This window comes from Misgurnus anguillicaudatus, chromosome 16 (genome assembly GCF_027580225.2).
Source record: "Misgurnus anguillicaudatus chromosome 16, ASM2758022v2, whole genome shotgun sequence".
In the NCBI taxonomy this organism is placed as follows: Eukaryota; Metazoa; Chordata; class Actinopteri; order Cypriniformes; family Cobitidae; genus Misgurnus; species Misgurnus anguillicaudatus.
Genome location: NC_073352.2, coordinates 28768284 through 28792994, shown reverse-complemented (window position 1 = coordinate 28792994; position 24711 = coordinate 28768284). Strand labels below are relative to the sequence as shown.

Here is a 24711-nt window from a genome sequence, read left to right as displayed (position 1 = left end):
AGTTTCTTAAAATAACTCATAGTGTCGCTGTTCACCAGTGAAACCTTTGGTATATATTGTGGTTTTTTCAACCCCGATTGTGATGTCATGCGTATGGCTTGCGCCTCCTTCTTTATAGGAAATTTTCAGCGGTGACGGGTTACCTAAACTGCGGCTTTCCTTTCATGCTGTAATCTTACATTCTGTTTCTTTTATGTGCTGAATGTTTTTCATGGATTGTAGTGTAAACATTCTCTATGGATTTTAAAAGCTTCAGCGTTATTGGTCAGATGTTTGGCTTTGTGTTTTTCGTGCTTATGGCGCACAGCGCTACTGGAGACGTGAGCTATTCTTTTCCAGAGGAGATGAAGCGCGGATCTGTGATTGGAAATATTGCCAAAGATCTCGGGCTCGATGTGAAAAGACTGTCATCTCGTAAGGCTCGCATTGATATTGAAGTTAACGACAAACAATTTTGCGATATTAATCTGAATACTGGGGAACTGATCGCGGCGGAGAGGATCGACAGAGAGGCGCTTTGTGAAAGGAAAGCTTTATGCGTTATAAAACAAGAGCTCGTGCTAGAGAATCCTTTAGAGCTGCATCGCTTTATTCTCAATATTCAGGATATCAACGATAATTCACCACAATTCAAAGAAAGTGTAATAAAATTCGAAATACAGGAATCAGCAGACAAAGGATCTCGTTACTTATTAGATGAGGCCCACGATCCGGATATTGGTGTAAACTCGGTGCAGTCATATACATTACAAAACAATGATAACTTTATTTTAAATGTAGTTACCCGTGAACATGGAAGAAAATATGGAGAGCTCGTGCTGAATAAAAAATTGGATCGTGAGCAGCAGAAAGAGGTGACTTTAATTCTTACTGCGGTTGATGGTGGGACTCCACCGAGATCAGGTACTGTAGCCATACACGTCACTGTGCTAGATGCTAATGATAATGCTCCAGTCTTTATTCAGGCCGTCTATAAAGTGAATCTGCCTGAAAATTCTCCATTACATACCGTAGTGGTTATAGTGAGCGCTACTGATGCTGACGAGGGACAGAATGGAGCAGTGACATACGAGTTTGGTCATTTGTCTGATACCCATCTAAATACGTTTTCTCTGGATTCCGTGTCTGGTGAGATTAAACTAGCGGGATTCATTGATTATGAAAAGGCTAGTTCAGTTGAACTTCCGATTCGAGCTAAAGACGGTCAAGGTTTGGCCACTTATTCTACTGTTCTTATTAATGTTGTTGATGTAAATGATAACGTTCCTGTTATAATAATAAAATCTTTGAATAGCCCCGTTCCCGAGAATGCGTCACCCGGTACAGAGGTTGGCATCATTAATGTGCAGGACAGAGACTCTGAGAATAACGGACAGGTGCGCTGCTCCATTCAGCAAAACGTCCCATTTAAACTCGTACCTTCAATTAAAAATTATTATTCTTTAGTGACCACAGGTGAATTAGACCGCGAGTTAGTGTCTGATTATAATATCACAATTACTGCTACTGATGAGGGAACTCCATCTTTATCTTCCACTAAGAATATTCACTTCACTGTAGGTGACGTCAATGATAATCCACCTGTATTTAAAGAGCAGAATTACAGAGCTCACGTGCAAGAAAATAACAAACCGGGCGCATCTATTTGTTCAGTCACAGCTTCAGACCCGGACTGGAGACAGAATGGCACTGTAGTTTATTCTCTGTTACCTTCTGATGTCAATGGCACCCCGGTTTCCTCGTTTTTATCCGTTAACGGAGACACCGGTGTCATTCATGCCGTGAGGTCGTTTGATTACGAGCAGTTGAAAAGTTTTAAAGTGCTGGTTTTAGCCAGAGATAACGGTTCTCCTCCTCTGAGCAGTAACGTTACAGTGAGTGTCTCCATAACGGATGAGAATGACAACACCCCTCAGATATTATACCCCTCTCCGGACGGAAACTCTTTCATGACCGAGATGGTACCCAAAGTTGCGCAGGCGGGATCCCTGGTGTCCAAGGTGATCGCCGTGGATGCAGATTCTGGACAGAACGCGTGGCTCTCCTATCACATTATTAAAGCTAGTGATCCTGGACTTTTCACCATCGGTGTCCACAGCGGGGAGATCAGGACACAGCGAGACCTTTCTGAATCTGACAGCATGAAACACAACCTTATTGTCTCTGTGAGAGATAACGGACAACCCACCCTATCTGCCACGTGCGCATTGTATTTACTTATATCTGATAACTTGGCTGAAGTTCCAGAACTGAAAGACATGTCTCATGACGATAGGAACTCTAAACTCACTTTTTATTTGATCATCGCGCTGGTGTCCGTTTCCACATTCTTCTTCACTTTTATTATCATCATCCTGGCTGTGAGGTTTTGTCGCAGGAGAAAGCCCAGACTTTTGTTTGATGGAGCTGTAGCCATTCCCAGCGCGTACCTACCTCCAAATTACGCAGAGGTGGAGGGCGCGGGGACGCTCCGCAGCGCTTACAATTATGACGCATACCTCACCACGGGCTCACGCACTAGTGATTTCAAGTTCGTCAGATCTTATAATGAAGGCACGATGACTCCTGACCTGACACTGAAAAAGACTCCGTCTTCTGTAGATGATCTTGAAGGGCTTGATTCGAAAATTAGTGATTCATTTCAGGTAATATTAATGTTTTTTCTCTTTTGTATAATACATATATGATATTATTTTAATTAATAAAAATACTTAAAACAGACAACATAAAAATTAAAAGGATACTGAACTTTAAAAGAATACATAAAGCTCAAATTATGTTTTGAGTGGGGGCAGGCGGAATTTTGAGTAACGTGTTCACTTTTGACACAAAGTGTTCAGGTTAATTAGACAAAATGATTATACAAGTTACATGTTTCAGACTAGTTTTTAACCAAGATGATGTTTGCATCGTTCAATAATGCATGATAATAGTGTATAACAAAATAAATCAGGATTCAGTGGGCATTACAGACTACCCATGACGGTTACGCTCTAAAATAAGTCGTGCAGAATAGCACTTGGAGTGGTTCGCTGGCTCGTAGTCATATGGGGAACCATTTAAGTGCTAAACAGCAGTTATATCACCATATGATTACGAGCCAGTGAACCACTTTTAGTGCTATTTAGCACCTTTTTTTTTTAGATTTTACCCGTTCGTGTTGTGTCAACTGTCCTATTTTTACACGCATACATTTTCTCATGCAACCCATTCTGGGTTGCTACATTATATATAAAAATGTTGTTTCTCCAAATCAAGTAGTTGTCCTCGATCAAAACCGTCTCATCCTGAAGCGATTTAAACCTCCCGCATCATACTGTTGCGTCGTTGTTTCAAAATGACCCAACCGGCATCCCAGCGAACTCTTTAACACAAAAACTACCCACTGATTTAAACCCTAGTGAAATGACCCAACCGGCTTAACCTATCGATTTGGTTAGAACAATAGCCTACCGTTTTTAGAGTAAACTTTTACTTGTTTTCTGTAAGGCTTGCTTCACCCCAGGTGCATGTTTTTTGATTGATAACTTACTTTTGATAATACAGTGAGCTTCTTAAAGATTTTTTACCTTTTTTGTCTATCAATTATTAAAATCCAAGTGCATTTCCGTATATCTGAGGGTTTTTGGTCATTTTATTATCCAATTAAATAATTACAATTTGTACGTATATGAAAATTATTTGATATGCTGTTTTGCCATCAGACCTGTGTTAAGCTGTCAGCAAAACTTCACCAGTTCATACTGTGTTTCACAGTTAGCTTTTCCCTATGTCGCTGTCCATGGTGCTGCACAGACACAGTCTCTTGTCTATTGTTCTGTTTATTGTTATTGTTGATCTTCACGATACACATGCAGTTTGGCAACGTATATACAAATGTATATGTGCTTGTTTCACGCTCCAGTGGAATATTAGTTTGACGTTAAAGATCATGACATCCATATGAAAACTGTTTAGTCCAGATTCCACCACTTTATCCTGTTAGAGCAGTGGCTCCTAATCCTGATGCTAAAGACCCACAGTACTGCACATTTTGGTTATGTCCCTTACTTAACACGTGATTTAAATCATAAGCTCTTTAGAAGAAACGTTAATAATCTTAACTATATGTGTTCTACAAGAAAAACGTACAAGATATCCTGTGGGTCCCCGTGACCATTAAAATCGCTGTTTAAGCATTAAATTGTTTGCAGTTTCTTAACTTAACTCATAGTGTCGCTGTTCACCAGTGAAACCTTTGGTATAGTTCTCTCAACCCCGATTGTGATGTCATGCGTAGGGCGTGCAGCTCCTTCTTTATAGGAAATCGTCGGATGTGACGGCCGGGTTACCTAAACTGCGGTTTTCCCCTCATGCTGTAATCTTACATTCACGTTTTTTTGTATTGATTGTTTTTATGGATTGTAGTGTAAACATTCTCTATGGATTTTAAAAGCTGCAGCGCTATTGGTCAGATGTTTGGCTTTGTGTTTTTCGTGCTTATGGCGCACAGCGCTACTGGAGACGTGAGCTATTCTTTTCCAGAGGAGATGAAGCGCGGATCTGTGATTGGAAATATAGCCAAAGATCTCGGTCTCGAAGTGAAAAGACTGTCATCTCGCAAGGCTCGCATTGATATTGAAGTTAACGAAAAACAATTTTGCGATATTAATCTGAATACTGGAGAACTGATCGTGGCGGAGAGGATCGACAGGGAGGCTCTTTGTGAAAGGAAAGCTTCATGCGTTATAAAACAAGAGCTCGTGCTAGAGAATCCTTTAGAGCTCCATCGCTTTATTCTGAATATTCAGGATATAAATGATAATTCACCACAGTTTAAAGAAAATGTTATTAAATTAGAAATAAGTGAATCAGCAATCAAAGGATCTCGTTACTTATTAGATGGGGCCCATGATCCGGATATTGGTGTAAACTCGGTGCAGACATATACATTACAAAACAATGATCACTTTATTTTGAATGTAGTTTCCCGTGAACATGGAAGGAAATATGGAGAGCTCGTGCTGAATAAAGAATTGGATCGTGAGCAGCAGAAAGAGGTGACTTTAATTCTTACTGCGGTTGATGGTGGGACTCCACCGAGATCGGGTACTGTAGCCATACACGTCACTGTGCTGGATGCTAACGATAATGCTCCAGTCTTTAGTCAGGCCGTCTATAAAGTCAGTTTGCCTGAAAATTCTCCTTTAGATACTGTTGTGGTTACAGTGAGCGCTACTGATGCTGACGAGGGACAAAACGGAGCGGTGACATACGAATTCGATCATTTGTCTGATGCCCATTTAAATACATTTTCCCTGGATCAAGTGTCTGGCGAGATTAAACTAGCGGGATCCATTGATTATGAAAAGGCTAGTTCAGTTGAACTTCAGATTCAAGCTAAAGACGGTCAAGGTTTGGCCAGTTATTCTATTGTTCTTATTAATGTTGTTGATGCCAATGATAACGTTCCTGTTATAATAATTAAATCTCTAAATAGTCCCGTTCCGGAGAATGCGTCACCTGGTACAGAGGTTGGCATCATTAATGTGCAGGACAGAGACTCTGAGAATAACGGACAGGTGCGCTGCTCCATTCAGCAAAACGTCCCATTTAAACTCGTACCTTCAATCAAAAATTATTATTCTGTAGTGACCACAGGTGAATTAGACCGGGAGTTAGTGTCTGATTATAATATCACAATTACTGCTACTGATGAGGGCACTCCGCCTTTATCTTCCACTAAGAATATTCACTTTACTGTAGCTGACGTGAATGATAATCCACCTGTATTTGAAGAGCAGAATTACCGAGCTCACGTGCAAGAAAATAATAAACCGGGCTCATCTATTTGTTCAGTATCAGCTACAGACCCGGACTGGAGACAGAATGGCACTGTAGTTTATTCTCTGTTACCTTCTGATGTCAACGGCGCACCGGTTTCCTCGTTTTTATCCGTTAACGGAGACACCGGGGTCATTCATGCCGTGAGGTCGTTTGATTACGAGCAGTTAAAAAGTTTTAAAGTGCTGGTGTTAGCCAGAGATAACGGTTCTCCTCCTCTGAGCAGTAACGTTACAGTGACTGTCTTCATAGCGGATGAGAATGACAACACCCCTCAGATATTATACCCCTCTCCAGACGGAAACTCCTTCATGACCGAGATGGTACCCAAAGCTGCGCAGGCGGGCTCCCTGGTGTCCAAGGTGATCGCCGTAGACGCGGATTCTGGACAGAACGCGTGGCTTTCCTATTACATTATTAAAGCCAGTGATACGGGACTTTTCACCATCGGTGTCCACAGCGGAGAGATCAGGACACAGCGAGACCTTTCTGAATCTGACAGCATGAAGCAGAACATTATTGTCTCCGTGAGAGATAACGGACAGCCCACTCTCTCTGCCACGTGCGCATTATATTTACTTATATCGGATAATTTGGCTGAAGTTCCAGAACTGAAAGACATGTCTCATGACGAGAGCAGCTCCAAACTCACTTTTTATTTGATCATTGCGCTGGTGTCCGTTTCCACTTTCTTCTTGACTTTTATCATCATCATCCTGGCCGTGAGGTATTGTCGCAGGAGAAAGCCCAGACTGTTGTTTGATGGAGCAGTAGCCATTCCCAGCGCGTATCTCCCTCCAAATTACGCAGAGGTGGAGGGCGCGGGAACTCTCCGCAGCGCTTACAATTATGACGCATACCTGACCACGGGCTCGCGCACGAGTGATTTCAAGTTTGTCAGATCTTATAACGAGGGCACGCTGACTCCTGACCTGACGCTGAAAAAGACTCAGTCTGCAGTCAGTGATCTTAAGGGTCTTGATGACGAAATGAAAGATTCGTTCGAGGTAAGATCAGTGAAACTCTCCTTTTTTAAGTTTTTTTCCTCCTTTCTTGGCGAGCGTTTGCTGAACATTTTGGGAATATTTGTCCATCTACTGTTCTGGTTGAAAGGGTCAGAAGATGTCTGCTGTGCCCTGGGCCTCGATCATAATATCAGAAAATAGCTCATGAGTCTGTAAGGGATGTTTGTTGAAAAAGTTTTAATACTGTATGCACTTTACTAAAACCCAACACTGGTTAAGGAGGATTAATGACATTATTTTTCATAAAATATAACATTTATGGTGCAATGATATGAATTCAAAAATGCAATTTTAATATCATACAAATTCAAATGTAATAGTGCTCCTTGTGCTGCACTAGGTCAAAGGAAAACACCACCCTTTTTTATATTTTACTATGTTCTTACCTCAACTTAGACAAATTAATGCATACCTATCTTTTTCAATGCTTGCACTTTAACTTTGTACAGCGTGTTGTGAATGTGTTAGCATTTAGCCTAGCCCCATTCATTCCTTAGGATCCAAACAGATGAATTTACACATTAAATGCACATTAAAATTCGCTCCGACACATGACTGTAATGTTTAACGTCTAATGTTATATACATCGGATGCTTATGTTGAAAATGAATTTCAGTATGTAGCTCACAGCATAGGTGCCACAAATTGTTTTTGAATTGATTGTGCATTACAAATACAGCATCAACAAAGTAAATACAAGACACAACTAAAGAGGGTGACATAGTATAAAAATAAGGCCTCTTTTCTTTTCAATTGAATCTTTAGATTCCTGTATAGAATTGATATGTACCAACAAATTGAAAAACAAATTTATAAATATTAAGATTTTTTCAGTGTTGGGATATTGGGCAGCTGATGAGCAGTGCCTGGTTTCCTAAAGACTTAGAGGTGGTTTACCGGACAGGGATTAGACTAGTCTTAGAGTAATATAAATGTAAGAGCTTTCCAAACTGAAAACAATTTGCACTGACATATCTTAAAATACATCAGTGCCATTTGTTTGCCTCAAAGTGCACACAAGTAATGTTTTTAGTAAGGCATGTTAGTTAAAACATTTCCTAATTAAAATAAGGCCTAATCCTGGTTTAAAATAATCCCTGTCCGGGAAACCACCCCATAGAGTTCAAAATTGAGGACAAACAGTTCAGAATACTCAAAACATTTGTGGAAACCATTTACCTAAAAATAATTAAGTAAACCAACTCAATTTAGAAATAAATATTATTTATAAATTACAATTAATCCAAACTTAAAAGTTTATATTTCATTGTATTTAATATTTAAGTACACTATACTTAAAACTATTGTTTTACCTTAAGTAGTGTTTATCATTTATTTTTTGTTCACCAGTCACAGAAACAGACCATGTGACACATTAATTACAGTATTTCTGGCAGCTGTTTTCTGGTAATGTACTGTAGATTTAAATTGATGATATTTACTGGCCAGAGTTTGTTCAAAGTTAAATGAAACTAAAATAATAGTCTACACTGTAAAAAAATTCAGTTGAAATTACAATGTTATTGCAGCTGGGTTGCCGGTAATTTACTGTAGATTTAAATTTGTTATTTACTGGCAAGAGTTTGTTTAAAGTTAAATAAATTTTAAATATTAACAATTCTTTATCTTTAGTTTACAGAATAAAACTATAGAATAACAGCCTCATGCAAAGCATTCTGGGAACCAGAAATCATCATCAACCTTTTTCTGTTTTTTTGCTTCAGATTTTGTTTCCCAGAATGTTTTGCTTGATGCTGTTTTTTGCTATATAAATAAACTACGTTTAAAGAACTTTGTTGTTATTTATTCTTAGCGGAGTTTACCGGAAGTTACGTGCAGACCGCGAAAGCTGGTTGTTTATGTTGTTACTGCTGAAACGGTCTATAAATAACATTATTAAGTTAGGTAAGTTCTTTGACTCTTGTGGAACTCAAAGTGGTGAATTGAAACACACACAAAACTTTTAAGTTGAATACACTTTTTTCACTTGTTTAAGTACAGTTCCCTTGTTTAAATTGAGTACATTGTACTGTTCAGGTTTACAGTATAGACCAGAGAATCTTGTTCCTCGCCGTATGAGAGTCTTTCAGGTGCTTTTGTGCAAAGCCCAGATTGATGGAGGGCTGCAGTGATGGTTGTCCGTCTGGAACTTTGTCCCATCTCACGGGATCTCTGAAGCTCAGTAAGAGTGACCATCAGGTTCTCGGTCACCTCTTTTTTTTAAGGCCCTTCTCTCAGATTGCTCAGTTTTGTTGGGTGACCAGCTGTTGAAAGAGTTCTGGTTGTGTCAAGCTTACATTTGAGAGCTATAGAGGGCACTGTGCTTTTGGGAACCTTCAGAGCAGCCATTCCCAAGAACAATACCTTGTAATAATCCTGTCCCTGAGCTCTGCAAGCAGTTCCTTTGACCTCATGGCTTGGCTTTTTGAAATACAGTTTTGATTAATACGTTTCTAATTTCACATTTTTATAACTCCCAACATAGGCTAAAGTTATCTTCAGATTGAGGTTTGTTAAATAAATGTTGAATCCTAAACATGCCTTCACACACATCCCGTAAAGTTCCTGTAAGGACACGTGACATCAGGGTGTGACATGTAATGTGATTTGTAATCGTGCACTTTGTGGATTATTTTCTGCAGCATCTTTAATTTGGATTATGAGCTGCGATTTCTCTCTTGAGAATCCGCAATAGTTCTCGTAATTTCATCCTAAACTTGTGTATCACTTACTGTTCAATTAAGCTGGCAAATGATCTCAACTTCAGCGTGGATAGCGAGGAACTCCCTGTTGTCTGCCTCTTTTCAGTTTGCATACATTTTTTGTCATGAATGTTGATTTGTGTTTGAGGGTGTTTTTTTAAACACTAAAGTGAACTAGAAAATTAACTAGCCAAATTTGACCTCAGTCCTTTTGGTGTTCACAATATAGTGGACTCAGAAGAGAACCCAGTTCTTTATTTGGTCCTCTTCAGAACTGAATTGATCTCAAATCCTTTCTTGTTCACATTACAACTTCACAAGAACTCAGACCCCCGCTTTCTGTGCAGCCGTTGATTTTGATGCATGTCAAAACGACCCCTGAAGCGGACCGGGAACTCTTTTGCTTGCACATGTCAAAAAGTTAAACCACAAAAGAACCCAAAAGTGCCTTTGGGTCTTTTAAGTGGGTCTGAGATCACTTGGTTTGTTCAAATATACACACTGAACTGCTCCGAAGGGCATTTGAAGGTCTTAAACGAATTAGGTGTAAAAACACCCTAAAACACAACGACACACGTTCTCACTACCCTTACACCCTTACAGTTTTGTTCCTGCCTTTTGTTCACAGAGGGTGGGTTGTAGGACAGATCCTGGCAATGATAATATGTACCCATCTCGGGATTGCTGGTTTATCTCCCATGTTTGTGTTCACACAAAAGGCACCCTGGCAATTCTATGGCAATTTTCTGTTGTCAACGTGCTGTGTGAAGGGATAGACACAGATCGCCAAATTTCTTCATAAATTAAATATCTTGGAATAAGAAGCATCGTTGTCGAAAGATACAACCATGTAATTTTGATCAGACAGTGGAGAAGGCAAAACTTTAACCCTAGTGATATGCTCATATGAGTCAGATAGTAACCAAAAGCCAATCCTTGACCTTAGTGATCCAGAGCTATTTGACCAAGTAAACTGTGAAGCCTGAAGATGTTTCCCCATCAATTAGGCCCAATCTGAAGGTCAAATTACAAAGGCCACTAAACAACCTAGGTGGTCATCTTTTCTAAGATATATTTATAGTTTGAATAAAAACTAAACTAATAAGCAAGTTAGAATATTTAGATTTAAAATAAACCAAATGTGTTTCTGTTAAATTGATTTTGGAAGAAATAAAACCATAAATGTTACAAAACAAAAACATTTACACAATCAACAAAAAAAGAAAATGGCCTTCATGATCAGAAATGTTCTCTTACTACCAGAGCCAGAACTAAAAGGGTCCCTAATCAAGACTTTGTGAGGGGGCTCTGTCAGAAAGTTCAGAAGAAACACATTCATTGTCTCTGCTTAAATGTACACAAAATGTTAACTTACAACTAAGAATAAAATATTTACATTTTTCTTCATGTGTGCCCATATGAATTAAATGTGCACAAAATGTTAACTTACAACTAAGAATAAAATATTTACATTTTTCTTCATGTGTGCCCATATGTATTTTGTATTTTTTTTCGTTAACTTGCATGGAAACTTAATTACTGACATAAAGTAGACTTCGGTTTTCTTTTAGTCATTGCTGCTTCTTAATCTGTTTTCTTAGGCCTATACCATTTCAGTTTACTTTAGCATGACCATTTTTAACATCAGGGGACTGTTTACATGTACACCTGTTTGGTTAGTTTTTGTGTTGTTGTTGTCAATGATTTTTGATGTTTGTCTGTTACTCTCATATCACATAGCATTGGTTTTTGTTGAGATGCTGTAGAAAAGTTATACTGGTAATTTATATACTGGTAATTTATACTGGTAAATAACCCTTCCGCTGACCCTAAAACACAACGCAAGGCAGCGAAAAATGTAAAATACAGAAAATACAGATATCGTCATATTAATAAAGTACCCTATGTTGAGCCTTGTTTTTACTTATTGTTTTAAAGTGTAGAACGAATGTTATGAATTAAAGTGTGTTTTGAAACTTCAGTCAGAGTTACATGACTTATTGTGAGCTATATGTTATGTAGTTTATTTCTTGAACTCTTAGTGTCGCTGTTCACCTGTGCTATCACCAACAGTAATACATTATTTGTCTCCACCCTGTTAGTAATGTATTTGCAGAACCATCTAGTCTCGCAGACAACAATAACGCGACAGATTCTCTGATTATCTGTCTTTCTGTAATGCTTTAGATTTAGTCTTACTTGCATTTTATTTTTGCACATTCTCAAGTCTTTCCTAATGGATTTTCCAATGTTCAGTCAGATGTTTGGCGTTGTGTTTTTCGTGTGTATGGCGCACACCGCTAATGGAGACGTGAGCTATTCTTTTCCAGAGGAGATGAAGCGCGGATCTGTGATTGGAAATATAGCCAAAGATCTCGGGCTTGATGTGAAAAGACTGTCATCTCGTAAGGCTCGCATTGACACTGAAGGTAACAGAAAGCGATATTGTGAAATTAATCTGAATACTGGAGAGCTGACCGTAGCGGAGAGGATCGACAGAGAGGCGCTTTGTGGAAAGAAAGCTACATGCGTTACAAAACAAGAGCTCGTGCTGGAAAATCCTTTGGAGTTGCATCGCTTTATTCTCAATATTGAGGACATAAACGATAATTCACCACAATTCAAACAAAATGTCATTAGATTCGAAATACAGGAATCAGCAGACAAAGGATCTCGTTATCTATTAGATGAGGCCCACGATGCGGATATTGGTGTGAATTCAGTGCAGACATATATGTTGCAAAACGATAAACATTTTCTTCTGAGAGTCCTTACAGAGACAAATAGGGAAAAATATGGAGAGCTCGTGCTGAATAAAGAGTTAGATCGTGAGCAGCAGAAAGAGGTGACTTTAATTCTTACTGCGGTTGATGGTGGGACTCCACCGAGATCAGGTACTGTAGCCATACACGTCACTGTGCTGGATGCTAATGATAATGCTCCAGTCTTTAGTCAGGCCGTCTATAAAGTCAGTCTGCCTGAAAATTCTCCTTTAGATACTGTAGTGGTTACAGTGAGCGCTACTGATGCTGACGAGGGACAAAACGGAGCGGTGACATACGAATTTGGTCATTTATCAGAAAGTCTTCTGGAAACATTTTTACTTGATTCGGTATCCGGTAAGATTAAACTAGCGGGACTCATTGATTATGAGGAGGAGAGTTCATTTGAACTGCCAATTCAAGCTAAAGATGGTCAAGGGCTGGCAGGTCGATCCATTGTATTAATTGATGTTATTGATGTTAATGATAACGCCCCTGTTATAATAATTAAATCTCTTAATAGTCCCGTTCCTGAGAATGCGTCACCCGGTACAGAGGTTGGCATCATTAATGTGCAGGACAGAGACTCTGAGAATAACGGACAGGTGCGCTGCTCCATTCAGCAAAACGTCCCATTTAAACTCGTACCTTCAATCAAAAATTATTATTCTGTAGTGACCACAGGTGAATTAGACCGCGAGTTAGTGTCTGATTATAATATCACAATTACTGCTACTGATGAGGGCACTCCGCCTTTATCTTCCACTACGAATATTCACTTTACTGTAGCTGACGTGAATGATAATCCACCTGTATTTAAAGAGCAGAATTACAGAGCTCACGTGCAAGAAAATAACAAACCGGGCTCCTCTATTTGTTCAGTTTCAGCTACAGACCCGGACTGGAGACAGAATGGCACTGTAGTTTATTCTCTGTTACCTTCTGATGTCAATGGCGCACCGGTTTCCTCGTTTTTATCCGTTAACGGAGACACCGGGGTCATTCATGCCGTGAGGTCGTTTGATTACGAGCAGTTGCAAAGTTTTAAAGTGCTGGTGTTAGCCAGAGACAACGGTTCACCTCCTCTGAGCAGTAACGTTACAGTGAGTGTCATTATAACGGATGAGAATGACAACACCCCTCAGATATTATACCCCTCTCCGGATGGAAACTCCTTCATGACCGAAATGGTACCCAAAGCTGCGCAGGCGGGCTCTCTGGTGTCCAAGGTGATTGCCGTGGACGCGGATTCTGGACAGAACGCGTGGCTCTCCTATCACATTATTAAAGCGAGTGATCCAGGACTTTTCACCATCGGTGTCCACAGCGGAGAGATCAGGACACAGCGAGACCTTTCTGAATCTGACAGCATGAAACAGAATGTTATTGTCTCTGTGAGAGATAACGGACAGCCCTCTCTCTCTGCCACGTGCGCATTGTATTTACTTATATCGGATAACTTGGCTGAAGTTCCAGAACTGAAAGACATGTCTCATGACGAAAGCAACTCCAAACTCACTTTTTATTTGATCATCGCGCTTGTCTCCGTTTCAACTTTCTTCTTGACCTTCATCATCATCATTCTAGCCGTGAGGTTTTGTCGCAGGAGAAAGCCCAGGCTGTTGTTTGATGGAGCTGTAGCCATACCAAGCGCGTATCTCCCTCCAAATTACGCAGAGGTGGAGGGCGCGGGAACTCTCCGCAGCGCTTACAATTATGACGCATACCTGACCACGGGCTCCCGCACGAGTGACTTTAAGTTCGTCAGATCTTATAATGAGGGCACACTGACTCCTGACCTAACCCTGAAAAAGGCTCAGTCTGCCGTAGATGATCTTAATGATTTTGCCGAGGGTAAAGAGAATATATTTCAGGTATGTTTTTCCTGTTAAAGCACTTATATTTTTGCTGATATTCTTTCTTTCTGGCTTTACGTCTTAATATACTTTTAACATATTTCTTAAGGCAAACTGTTACTTGGTCATGTGTGCATCGCTTTGGATATAAGCGTCTGATAAATGAATAAATCTAAATGTAAATTTGAAGGGAAGCTGCTTTGTATGGAAAGTCGTTTGTCAGTATACAGGGAAAACTTTTTCGTTTCGTCTTTAGCAGTTTGATTTGATGCGAGGGATTTTTTTAAAAGTTCGATTTCGTTGTTTTATTTTCGTGTTTTGTGGAAAATGACAACATTCTTTTCTTTTAATGTTTTATTTAAGCTTCAGGATAATAAAGCTCAACAATTTTACAAGATCTTGGGAGCATTGATCACTGTGAATTTCTGTCCCAAAGCTCTAATAGGTTGTCTCGGTATTTATAGGTAGCTATGCAGAACATTTCATATTTCCTATTTTATAACCCCACGCATTTCTTAAGATAACCATTAACATTTAATGCTGTCTTGCACCTTTGCTGACCTAGGTATGCACTTGCTGTTTTGCAAAAACGGGAAGTCTGTTAGACTATACTATCAAAGACTCTTTTACAGTTAAACAATCATCAAAAACACTTATAAACATTTCTGAGCAAAATAACAAATTAAAAATACAAATTACAATTTTCTTAACATTACTTGGGTTTCTTTTTAATTGTCCGTGCATTTCTTTAGGTGGTGATTGTTTTGGGATGTTTATAAGAACACAATAAAGCTCATTTTCCCCAAAGGTTTAAAAATACATAGCTCTACTTTTTTAGATTAGCCTACATATTACTGTTCTTTCATCCTCCTTAAATCATTCAATCTCGCACTGTCATGATTCTGACATCTTCCGTCTTGCTAAATTTACTCTTTTGATTCTCAGAAGCATCCCGTGAAGTAAAATGTAATTTTGTTTTCTCATAATCTTTAATTTCATGTCTTACATGTTGAGAGTTATTTTAATATCTCTTAAAATTGTAAGCTGTTTTTGTTCAGGCAGAGTTTCGTTGCTATCAAACAGGAGCATTCAATAAGCTTCAGTTGTCACTGTCCGTGGTGCTGATGTGTTTTAGCGTGATTATTGTGCTTAGTTTTGTGAGTTATGTAGGAGATTATTTTATTTTATTTTATTTTATTTTATTTTATTTTATTTTATTTTATTTGTTGTATGGCGCAGTGATGCTAAAAATTAATTTAAACTCTGTCACGTATTTCATAAAGCTATAGTATTTTAGATACACTTTAATATCACCAGAAAGCATTTTCTACCGTTAAATCAAATATATTTTTTGTAAATGATTGCGTGTTGTCAACATGTTTCAGAACAGTTACCTCCTGGTGTCGCTGTTTAACTGTCTTTCAAATTTCATTTAATTTTCTCCTCCCATTTGCGTTACTTTTGGTTGAAGGCGTGTCCAGTGGCTATACAAATATGGTTGGGTTTTTTTTAACATCGAAATTTAACATGTGTATTAAACTGTGATAGTTATTTTCCGTGTACTCGCATCATCTGGATGATTTTCCTCCTCGTCGGAAATAAAATGGTGCAAAAGCGATTGTTGGTGACCGTGATCTGCATTTTTCTCTGCGCATTGTTAATGGCGCACACAGCATATGGAGACGTGAGCTACTCTGTTCCGGAGGAGATGAAACGCGGATTTGTGATTGGAAATATAGCAAAAGATCTTGTGCTCGATGCGAACAGTTTGTCGTCTCGTATGGCTCGCATTGACACTGAAGGTAACAGAAAACGGTATTGTGAAATTAATCTGAATACTGGAGAGCTGACCGTAGCGGAGAGGATCGACAGAGAGGCGCTTTGTGGAAAGAAAGCTTCGTGCGTTATAAAACAAGAACTCGTGCTGGAAAATCCTTTAGAGCTGCATCGCTTTATTTTTAATATTCAAGATATAAATGATAATTCACCACAGTTCAAAGAAAGCGTAATTAAATTTGAAATAAGGGAATCAGCTGTTAAAGGATCTCGTTATTTACTGGATGAGGCCCACGATGCGGATATTGGTATGAATTCAGTTAATTCATATATGTTGCAAAACAATGAACACTTTCTTCTTAATGTTTTAACTAAAGCAAATGGAAGAAAATATGGAGAGCTCGTGCTAAATAAAGAGTTGGATCGTGAGCAGCAGAAAGAGGTGACTTTAATTCTTACTGCGGTTGATGGTGGTACTCCACCGAGATCAGGTACTGTAGCCATACACGTCACTGTGCTAGATGCTAATGATAATGCTCCAGTCTTTAGTCAGGCCGTCTATAAAGTCAGTCTGCCTGAAAATTCTCCTGTAGATACTGTAGTGGTTACAGTGAGCGCTACTGATGCTGACGAGGGACAGAATGGAGCGGTGACATATGAATTTGGGCATTTACAAGAACATTTTCTGGAAACATTTTCACTTGATCCAGTGTCTGGTGAGATTAAACTAACCGGATACATTGATTATGAGGATGAGAGTTCAATCGAACTACCTATTCAAGCTAAAGATGGTCAAGGATTAGCCAGCCATTCAGCTGTGTTAATAGATATTGTTGATGTCAATGATAATGCCCCCGTGATAATAATTAAATCTCTGAAAAGCCCCGTCCCCGAGAATGCGTCACCCGGTACAGAGGTTGGCATCATTAATGTGCAGGACAGAGACTCTGAGAATAACGGACAAGTGCGCTGCTTTATTCAGCAAAACGTCCCATTTAAACTCGTACCTTCAATCAAAAATTATTATTCTGTAGTGACCACAGGTGAATTAGACCGCGAGTTAGTGTCTGATTATAATATCACAATTACTGCTACTGATGAGGGCACTCCATCTTTATCTTCCACTAAGAATGTTCACTTTACTGTAGCTGACGTGAATGATAATCCACCTGCATTTAAAGAGCAGAGTTACAGAGCCCACGTGCAGGAAAATAACAAACCGGGTTCCTCTATTTGTTCAGTATCAGCTACAGACCCGGACTGGAGACAGAATGGCACTGTAGTTTATTCTCTGTTACCTTCTGATGTCAACGGCGCACCGGTTTCCTCGTTTTTATCCGTCAACGGAGACACCGGGGTCGTTCACGCCGTGAGATCGTTTGATTACGAGCAGTTGCAAAGTTTTAAAGTGCTGGTTTTAGCCAGAGATAACGGTTCTCCTCCTCTGAGCAGTAACGTTACAATGAGTATCATCATAACGGATGAGAATGACAACACCCCTCAGATATTATACCCCTCTCCGGATGGAAACTCCTTCATGACCGAAATGGTACCCAAAGCTGCGCAAGCGGGCTCCCTGGTGTCCAAGGTGATTGCTGTGGACGCGGATTCTGGACAGAACGCGTGGCTCTCCTATCACATTACTAAAGCTAGTGATCCAGGACTTTTCACCATCGATGTCCACAGCGGAGAGATCAGGACACAGCGAGATCTTTCTGAATCTGACAGCATGAAACAAAATCTTATTGTTTCTGTGAGAGATAACGGACAGCCCTCCCTCTCTGCCACCTGCGCACTGTATTTACTTATATCTGATAACTTGGCTGAAGTTCCAGAATTGAAAGACATGTCTCATGACGAGAGCAGCTCCAAACTCACTTTTTATCTGATCATCGCTCTGGTGTCCGTTTCCACTTTCTTTTTTACTTTTATCATCATCATACTGGCTGTGAGGTTTTGTCGCAGGAGAAAGCCCAGACTGCTGTTTGATGGAGCTGTAGCCATTCCAAGCGCGTATCTCCCTCCAAATTATGCAGAGGTGGAGGGTGCGGGAACTCTCCGCAGCGCTTACAATTATGACGCATACTTGACCACGGGCTCGCGCACGAGTGACTTCAAGTTTGTCAGATCTTATAATGAGGACACGATGACTCCTGACCTGACGCTGAAAAAGACTCAGTCTGCCTTAGATGATTTTAATGATTTTGGGGAGAAAATGTCTCGGGTATGTATTTCCTGTTTCTTAACCCACCTATATTTTGCCGACATTTCTTTGTTTTTGGCTCCTATATCGTCTTTCTTTAGAAGTCATTGTGTCACACCGTGTACAACATTGTGCAAGCCCAGACCTTTTACATATATGGCTTTAAAGGCAAAATGTAAATTGGTAATTTGTGCAACGCTTTGTATAAGCGTCATCTAAATAAATAAATGTAAATGTATGCTTAAAGGTAAACTAGAGTCGTTTGTCACTACGGGGAACTCTTGATCAGTTTTTTTTTAGCAGTTTGATTTGATGCTAGTAATTTTTACGAGTTTATGATTTCGTTGTTATATTTTTATGTAAATGGCTTTCATGTTAATTGTTGACCGTGCAGTGTTTTAGGTAGTGAATGTTGTTAGTGTCTGTAAGAACATAAGACAAGTATAAAGTCAAAATGTAATTTAGTTTTCTCATAATCTTTAATTTCCTTCCTTTCGTGTTGAGAGTTATTTTAAAAGCTCTTAAAATTGTAAGCTGTTGTTGTTTTTTGTTAAGACACAGTTTCTTTTCTTTCAAACCAAGGATTAGCTTCAGCTGTCGCTGTCCCTGGTGCTGATGTGATTTAGCGTTTACTATATTGTGCTCAGTTCTGTGAAACTTGGTTGTGTAGACGTTTTTTTTTTTTTTTGTGGCGCAGTGATAGAGGAACTTGATGCCAACTTTGTCACATATTTCAATAAGTTTGTATTTTAGATATACCTTAACATAGCCAGAAATCATTTTCTACTTTTAAATCAAATGTATTTTTGTATGTGATTCCAGATTGCGTGTTTTGTCAACATGTGTTAAAAGCGGTTACTTCAGAATTATCATCTCGTTTAGTCCTCCTGGTGTCGCTGTTCACCTGTCTTTCTAATTTCATTTATATTTCTCCTCCCTTTTGCGTTACTGTGGTTGAAGGCGTGTCCAATAGCTATACAAATACGGTGGTGTGCGGAGTCTTTACTTGAACATCAAAATTTAAACTGTGTATTAAACTCTGATATATTTTCCGTTTACTCGTACCTTCCGGATCGATTTTCGTCGTGATCAGAAGTACAATGGTACAAAAGCGATTGTTGGTGACGGTGATGTGCATTTTTTTCTGCGCATTGTTAATGGCGCACACAGCATATGGAGACGTGAGCTACTCTTTTCCGGAGGAGATGAAGCGCGGATTTGTGATTGGAAATATAGCAAAAGATCATGGGCTCGATGCGAACAGTTTGTCGTCTCGTATGGCTCGAATTGACACTGAAGGTAACAGAAAACGATACTGTGATATTAATCTAAATACTGGAGAGCTGACCGTAGCGGAGAGGATCGACAGAGAGGCGCTTTGTGGAAAGAAAGCTTCATGCGTTATAAAACAAGAGCTCGTGCTGGAAAATCCTTTAGAGCTGCATCGCTTTATTTTCAATATTCATGATATAAATGATAATTCACCACAGTTCAAAGAAAGCGTAATCAAATTTGAAATAAGAGAATCAGCAGACAAAGGATCTCGTTATTTACTGGATGAGGCCCACGATGCGGATATTGCTGTAAATTCAGTGAATTCATATATGTTGCAAAACAATGAACACTTTCTTCTTAATGTTCTAACTAAAGCAAATGGAAGAAAATATGGAGAGCTCGTGCTGAATAAAGAGTTAGATCGTGAGCAGCAGAAAGAGGTGACTTTAATTCTTACTGCGGTTGATGGTGGGACTCCACCGAGATCAGGCACTGTAGCCATACACGTCACTGTGCTGGATGCTAATGATAATGCTCCTGTCTTTAGTCAGGCCGTCTATAAAGTCAGTCTGCCTGAAAATTCTCCTTTAGACACTATAGTGGTTACAGTGAGCGCTACTGATGCTGACGAGGGACCGAATGGAGCGGTGACATATGCATTTGGGCATTTAAACGAAAATTTTGTGGAAACATTTTCACTTGATCCAGCGTCTGGTGAGATTAAACTAACAGGATACATTGATTATGAGGAGGAGAGTTTAATCGAACTTCCGATTCAAGCTAAAGATGGTCAAGGATTAGCCAGCCATTCAGTTGTGTTAATAGATATTGTTGATGTCAATGATAATGCCCCCATAATAATAATTAAATCTCTGAAAAGCCCCGTTCCCGAGAATGTGTCACCCGGTACAGAGGTTGGCATCATTAACGTGCAGGACAGAGACTCTGAGAATAACGGACAAGTGCGCTGCTTTATTCAGCAAAACGTCCCATTTAAACTCGTACCTTCAATCAAAAATTATTATTCTGTAGTGACCACAGGTGAATTAGACCGCGAGTTAGTATCTGATTATAATATCACAATTACTGCTACTGACGAGGGCACTCCGCGTTTATCCTCCACTAAGAATATTCATTTTACTGTAGCTGACGTGAATGATAATCCACCTGTATTTGAAGAGCAGAATTACAGAGCTCACGTGCAAGAAAATAACAAACCGGGCTCCTCTATTTCTTCAGTATCAGCTACAGACCCGGACTGGAGACAGAATGGCACTGTAGTTTATTCTCTGTTACCTTCTGATGTCAATGGCGCACCGGTTTCCTCGTTTTTATCCGTTAACGGAGACACCGGGGTCATTCATGCCGTGAGGTCGTTTGATTACGAGCAGTTGAAAAGTTTTAAAGTGCTGGTGTTAGCCAGAGATAACGGTTCTCCTCCTCTGAGCAGTAACGTTACAGTGACTGTCTTAATAACGGATGAGAATGACAACACGCCTCAGATATTATACCCCTCTCCGGACGGAAACTCCTTCATGACCGAGATGGTACCCAAAGCTGCCCAGGCGGGCTCTCTGGTGTCCAAGGTGATCGCCGTGGACGCGGATTCTGGACAGAACGCTTGGCTTTCCTATCACATTATTAAAGCTAGTGATCCAGGACTTTTTACCATCGGTGTCCACAGCGGAGAGATCAGGACACAGCGAGACCTTTCTGAATCTGACAGCATGAAGCAAAACCTAATTGTCTCTGTGAGAGATAACGGACAGCCATATCTCTCTGCCACGTGCGCATTATATTTACTTATATCAGATAACTTGGCTGAAGTTCCAGAACTAAAAGACATTTCTCATGACGAGAGCAGCTCCAAACTCACTTTTTATTTGATCATCGCGCTGGTGTCCGTTTCCACTTTCTTCTTGACTTTTATTATCATCATCCTGGCCGTGAGGTTTTGTCGCAGGAGAAAGCCCAGACTGTTGTTTGATGGAGCTGTAGCCATTCCCAGCGCGTACCTCCCTCCAAATTACGCAGAGGTGGAGGGCGCGGGAACTCTCCGCAGCGCTTACAATTATGACGCGTACCTGACCACGGGCTCGCGCACGAGCGACTTCAAGTTTGTCAGATCTTATAACGAGGGCACGCTGACTCCTGACATGACGCTCAAAAAGTCTGCCATGGATGATCTTAATGATTTTGGGGAGAATGAGAATATATCTCAGGTATAGATTTCCTGTATCTTAAGCCACTTATATTTTGCAGATATTTCTTTCTTTTTGCTCCTGTAACGTCTTAGTTTTTAAGTCATTATGTCACATATTGTGCAACAACATATTGCAAGCCCATACTTTTAACATATTTGCTTAATGCAAAATGATAATTGGCATTTTGTGCATGGCTTTGGATATAAGCGTCTGCTAAATGAATAGATCTAACTGTAAGCTTGAAGGGGAAACTATTTTTGTCAAAGTCCATCGGTCAGCAAGGAGGAAACATAATATTTTAGTTTAGCAGTTTGATTTGATGCGAGTGATTTTCATGAGTTTATAATTTCGCTTTTATATATATATATATATATATATATTTTTGTGTACCCGGATTTCTTGTTAATTGTTGACCGTGGCTGTACAGTATTTTAGGTGGTGAGTGTTGTTAAGATCTCTGTAAGAATAACGAATCTTGTTTTACCAAGCATTTTAAAATTTAGCTCTACGTTTTTAGATAACATTTTACTGTTCCATCAACCTCAATAAATAATTATGTCGCTCTTTCATGGTAATTCTGAAAACTTCCTTCTTGCTAAATGTACTCTTTTGATTCTCAGTATAGAATCTCGTGATGTATGAAATCAAAATGTAATTTTGTTTTCTCATAATCTTTAATTTCTAGCATTACATGTTGAGAGTTATTTTAAAATTTCTTAAAATTGTAAGCTATTTTTTCAGACAGAGTTTCATTTCTTTCAAACGGAGTATTCAGTAAGCTTCAGTTGTCACTGTCCATGGTGCTGATGTGTTTTAGCGTTTTGAGCATATTGTGCTCGGAACTGTTGGTTGTGTAGGATTTTTTTGTGGTTGTTGTTGTTTTGTGGCGCATGCAGCGATACAGGAAAATAATGCCAACTGTATCATACATTTCATAATGATGGTATTTTAAATTATAGCTACTTTAACGTCGACAGAAATATTTTTGTTTTAAATGTATTTTTATGTGATTGCTTATTGTCAACATGTTTCATAGCGGTTACTTCAGAATTATCATCTGGCTTGGTCCTCCTGGTGTCGCTGTTTAACTGTCTTTCAATTTATTAAAATTTTCTCCTCCCATTTTTTTACTGTTGGTTGAAGGCGTGTCCAGTGGCCATAAAAAATTGTTGGGGTCTTTATATGAACATCGAAATTTAACCTGTATCTAACTGCGATAGTCGTTTTCTGTTGTTTACCTTTAGCATCGATTTTCGTCCTCGTCGGAAATAAAATGGTGCAAAAGCGATTGTTGGTGACGGTGATCTGCATTTTTCTCTGCGCATTCTTAATGGTGCACACAGCATATGGAGACGTGAGCTACTCTGTTCCGGAGGAGATGAAACGCGGATTTGTGATTGGAAATATAGCTAAAGATCTCGGGCTTGATGTGAACAGATTGTCGTCTCGTAAGGCTCGCATTGACACTGAAGGTAACAGAAAACGACATTGTGATATTAATCTGAATACTGGAGAGCTGACCGTAGCGGAGAGGATCGACAGGGAGGCGCTTTGTGGAAAGAAAGCTTCATGTGTTATAAATCAAGAACTCGTGCTAGAAAATCCTTTAGAGCTGCATCGTGTCAGTGTTCATGTTAAAGATGTTAACGACAATAGTCCTTTCTTTGGTAAAAATGTAATTAATTTTGAAATCAGCGAATCTGCAGTTAAGGGCAAACGGTTTTTACTTGAGGAAGCAAACGATGATGATATTGGACAAAATTCTGTGCAAAGTTATTCTATACAAAATAATGAATATTTTGTGTTATCCGTGCAGAGTAACTCTCTTGGAGAAAAGTATGCTGAAATAATTCTAAATAAAGAGTTGGATCGTGAGAAGCAGAAAGAGGTGAATTTAATTCTTACTGCAGTTGATGGTGGGACTCCACCGAGATCAGGTACTGTAGCCATACACGTCACTGTGCTGGATGCTAATGATAATGCTCCAGTCTTTAGTCAGGCCGTCTATAAAGTCAGTCTGCCTGAAAATTCTCCTTTAGATACTGTAGTGGTTACAGTTAGCGCTACTGATGCTGACGAGGGACAGAATGGAGAAGTTATGTATGAATTCGGTCATGTTATGGAAGACTACAAACATTTGTTTTCTCTTGATCGGAGGACAGGTGTCATAAGCGTACAAGGGCCAATAGATTTCGAAGAAGAAACCACCTTTAGGCTGCGTATAATAGCTAAGGATGGTTCAGGTTTAACTTCATACTCAAATGTTGTAATTAATGTAAGTGACACTAATGATAACGCCCCTGTCATCATAATGAAATCTTTGAAAAGTCCTGTTCCCGAGAATGCGTCTCCCGGTACAGAGGTTGGCATCATTAATGTGCAGGACAGAGACTCTGAGAATAACGGACAGGTGCGCTGCTTCATTCAGCAAAACGTCCCATTTAAACTTGTACCTTCAATCAAAAATTATTATTCTCTAGTGACCACAGGTGAATTAGACCGCGAGTTAGTGTCTGATTATAATATCACAATTACTGCTACTGATGAGGGCACTCCGCCTTTATCTTCCACTAAGGATATTCACTTTACTGTAGCTGACGTGAATGATAATCCACCTGTATTTAAAGAGCAGAATTACAGAGCTCACGTGCAAGAAAATAACAAACCGGGCTCCTCTATTTGTTCAGTATCAGCTACAGACCCGGATTGGAGACAGAATGGCACTGTAGTTTATTCTCTGTTACCTTCTGATGTCAATGGCGCACCGGTTTCCTCATTTTTATCCATTAACGGAGACACCGGGATTATTCATGCCGTGAGGTCGTTTGATTACGAGCAGTTGAAAAGTTTTAAAGTGCTGGTGTTAGCCAGAGATAACGGTTCTCCTCCTCTGAGCAGTAATGTTACAGTGACTGTCCTAATAATGGATGAGAACGACAACACCCCTCAGATATTATACCCCTCTCCGGACGGAAACTCCTTCATGACCGAAATGATACCCAAAACTGCGCAGGCGGGCTCCCTGGTGTCCAAGGTGATCGCCGTAGACTCGGATTCTGGACAGAACGCATGGCTTTCCTATCAC

The 24711-nt window shown here is 39.6% G+C and overlaps 1 protein-coding gene across 11 annotated transcripts in view; it reads left to right on the top strand.

Annotated features, from left to right (window-relative positions):
- The window catches only part of LOC129421800 (protocadherin gamma-A4), a 138338-nt gene that overhangs the window by 24521 nt on the left and 89106 nt on the right, over positions 1-24711 (top strand). The window contains exon 1 of one of the 11 annotated variants that reach the window (XM_055177374.2): positions 104-2645. The exons of 6 other annotated variants lie outside the window; for them this stretch is intronic. In XM_055177374.2, coding sequence (XP_055033349.2) covers positions 237-2645 — 2409 coding nt within the window. In that variant the 5' untranslated portion in view covers positions 104-236. Of the gene's footprint in view, positions 1-103; positions 2646-4307; positions 6831-11638; positions 14187-15516; positions 18169-19044; positions 21645-24711 lie in introns of those variants that run through there. 4 more of the 11 variants (XM_055177373.2, XM_055177377.2, XM_073854453.1 and 1 more) reach the window with 4 other exon arrangements.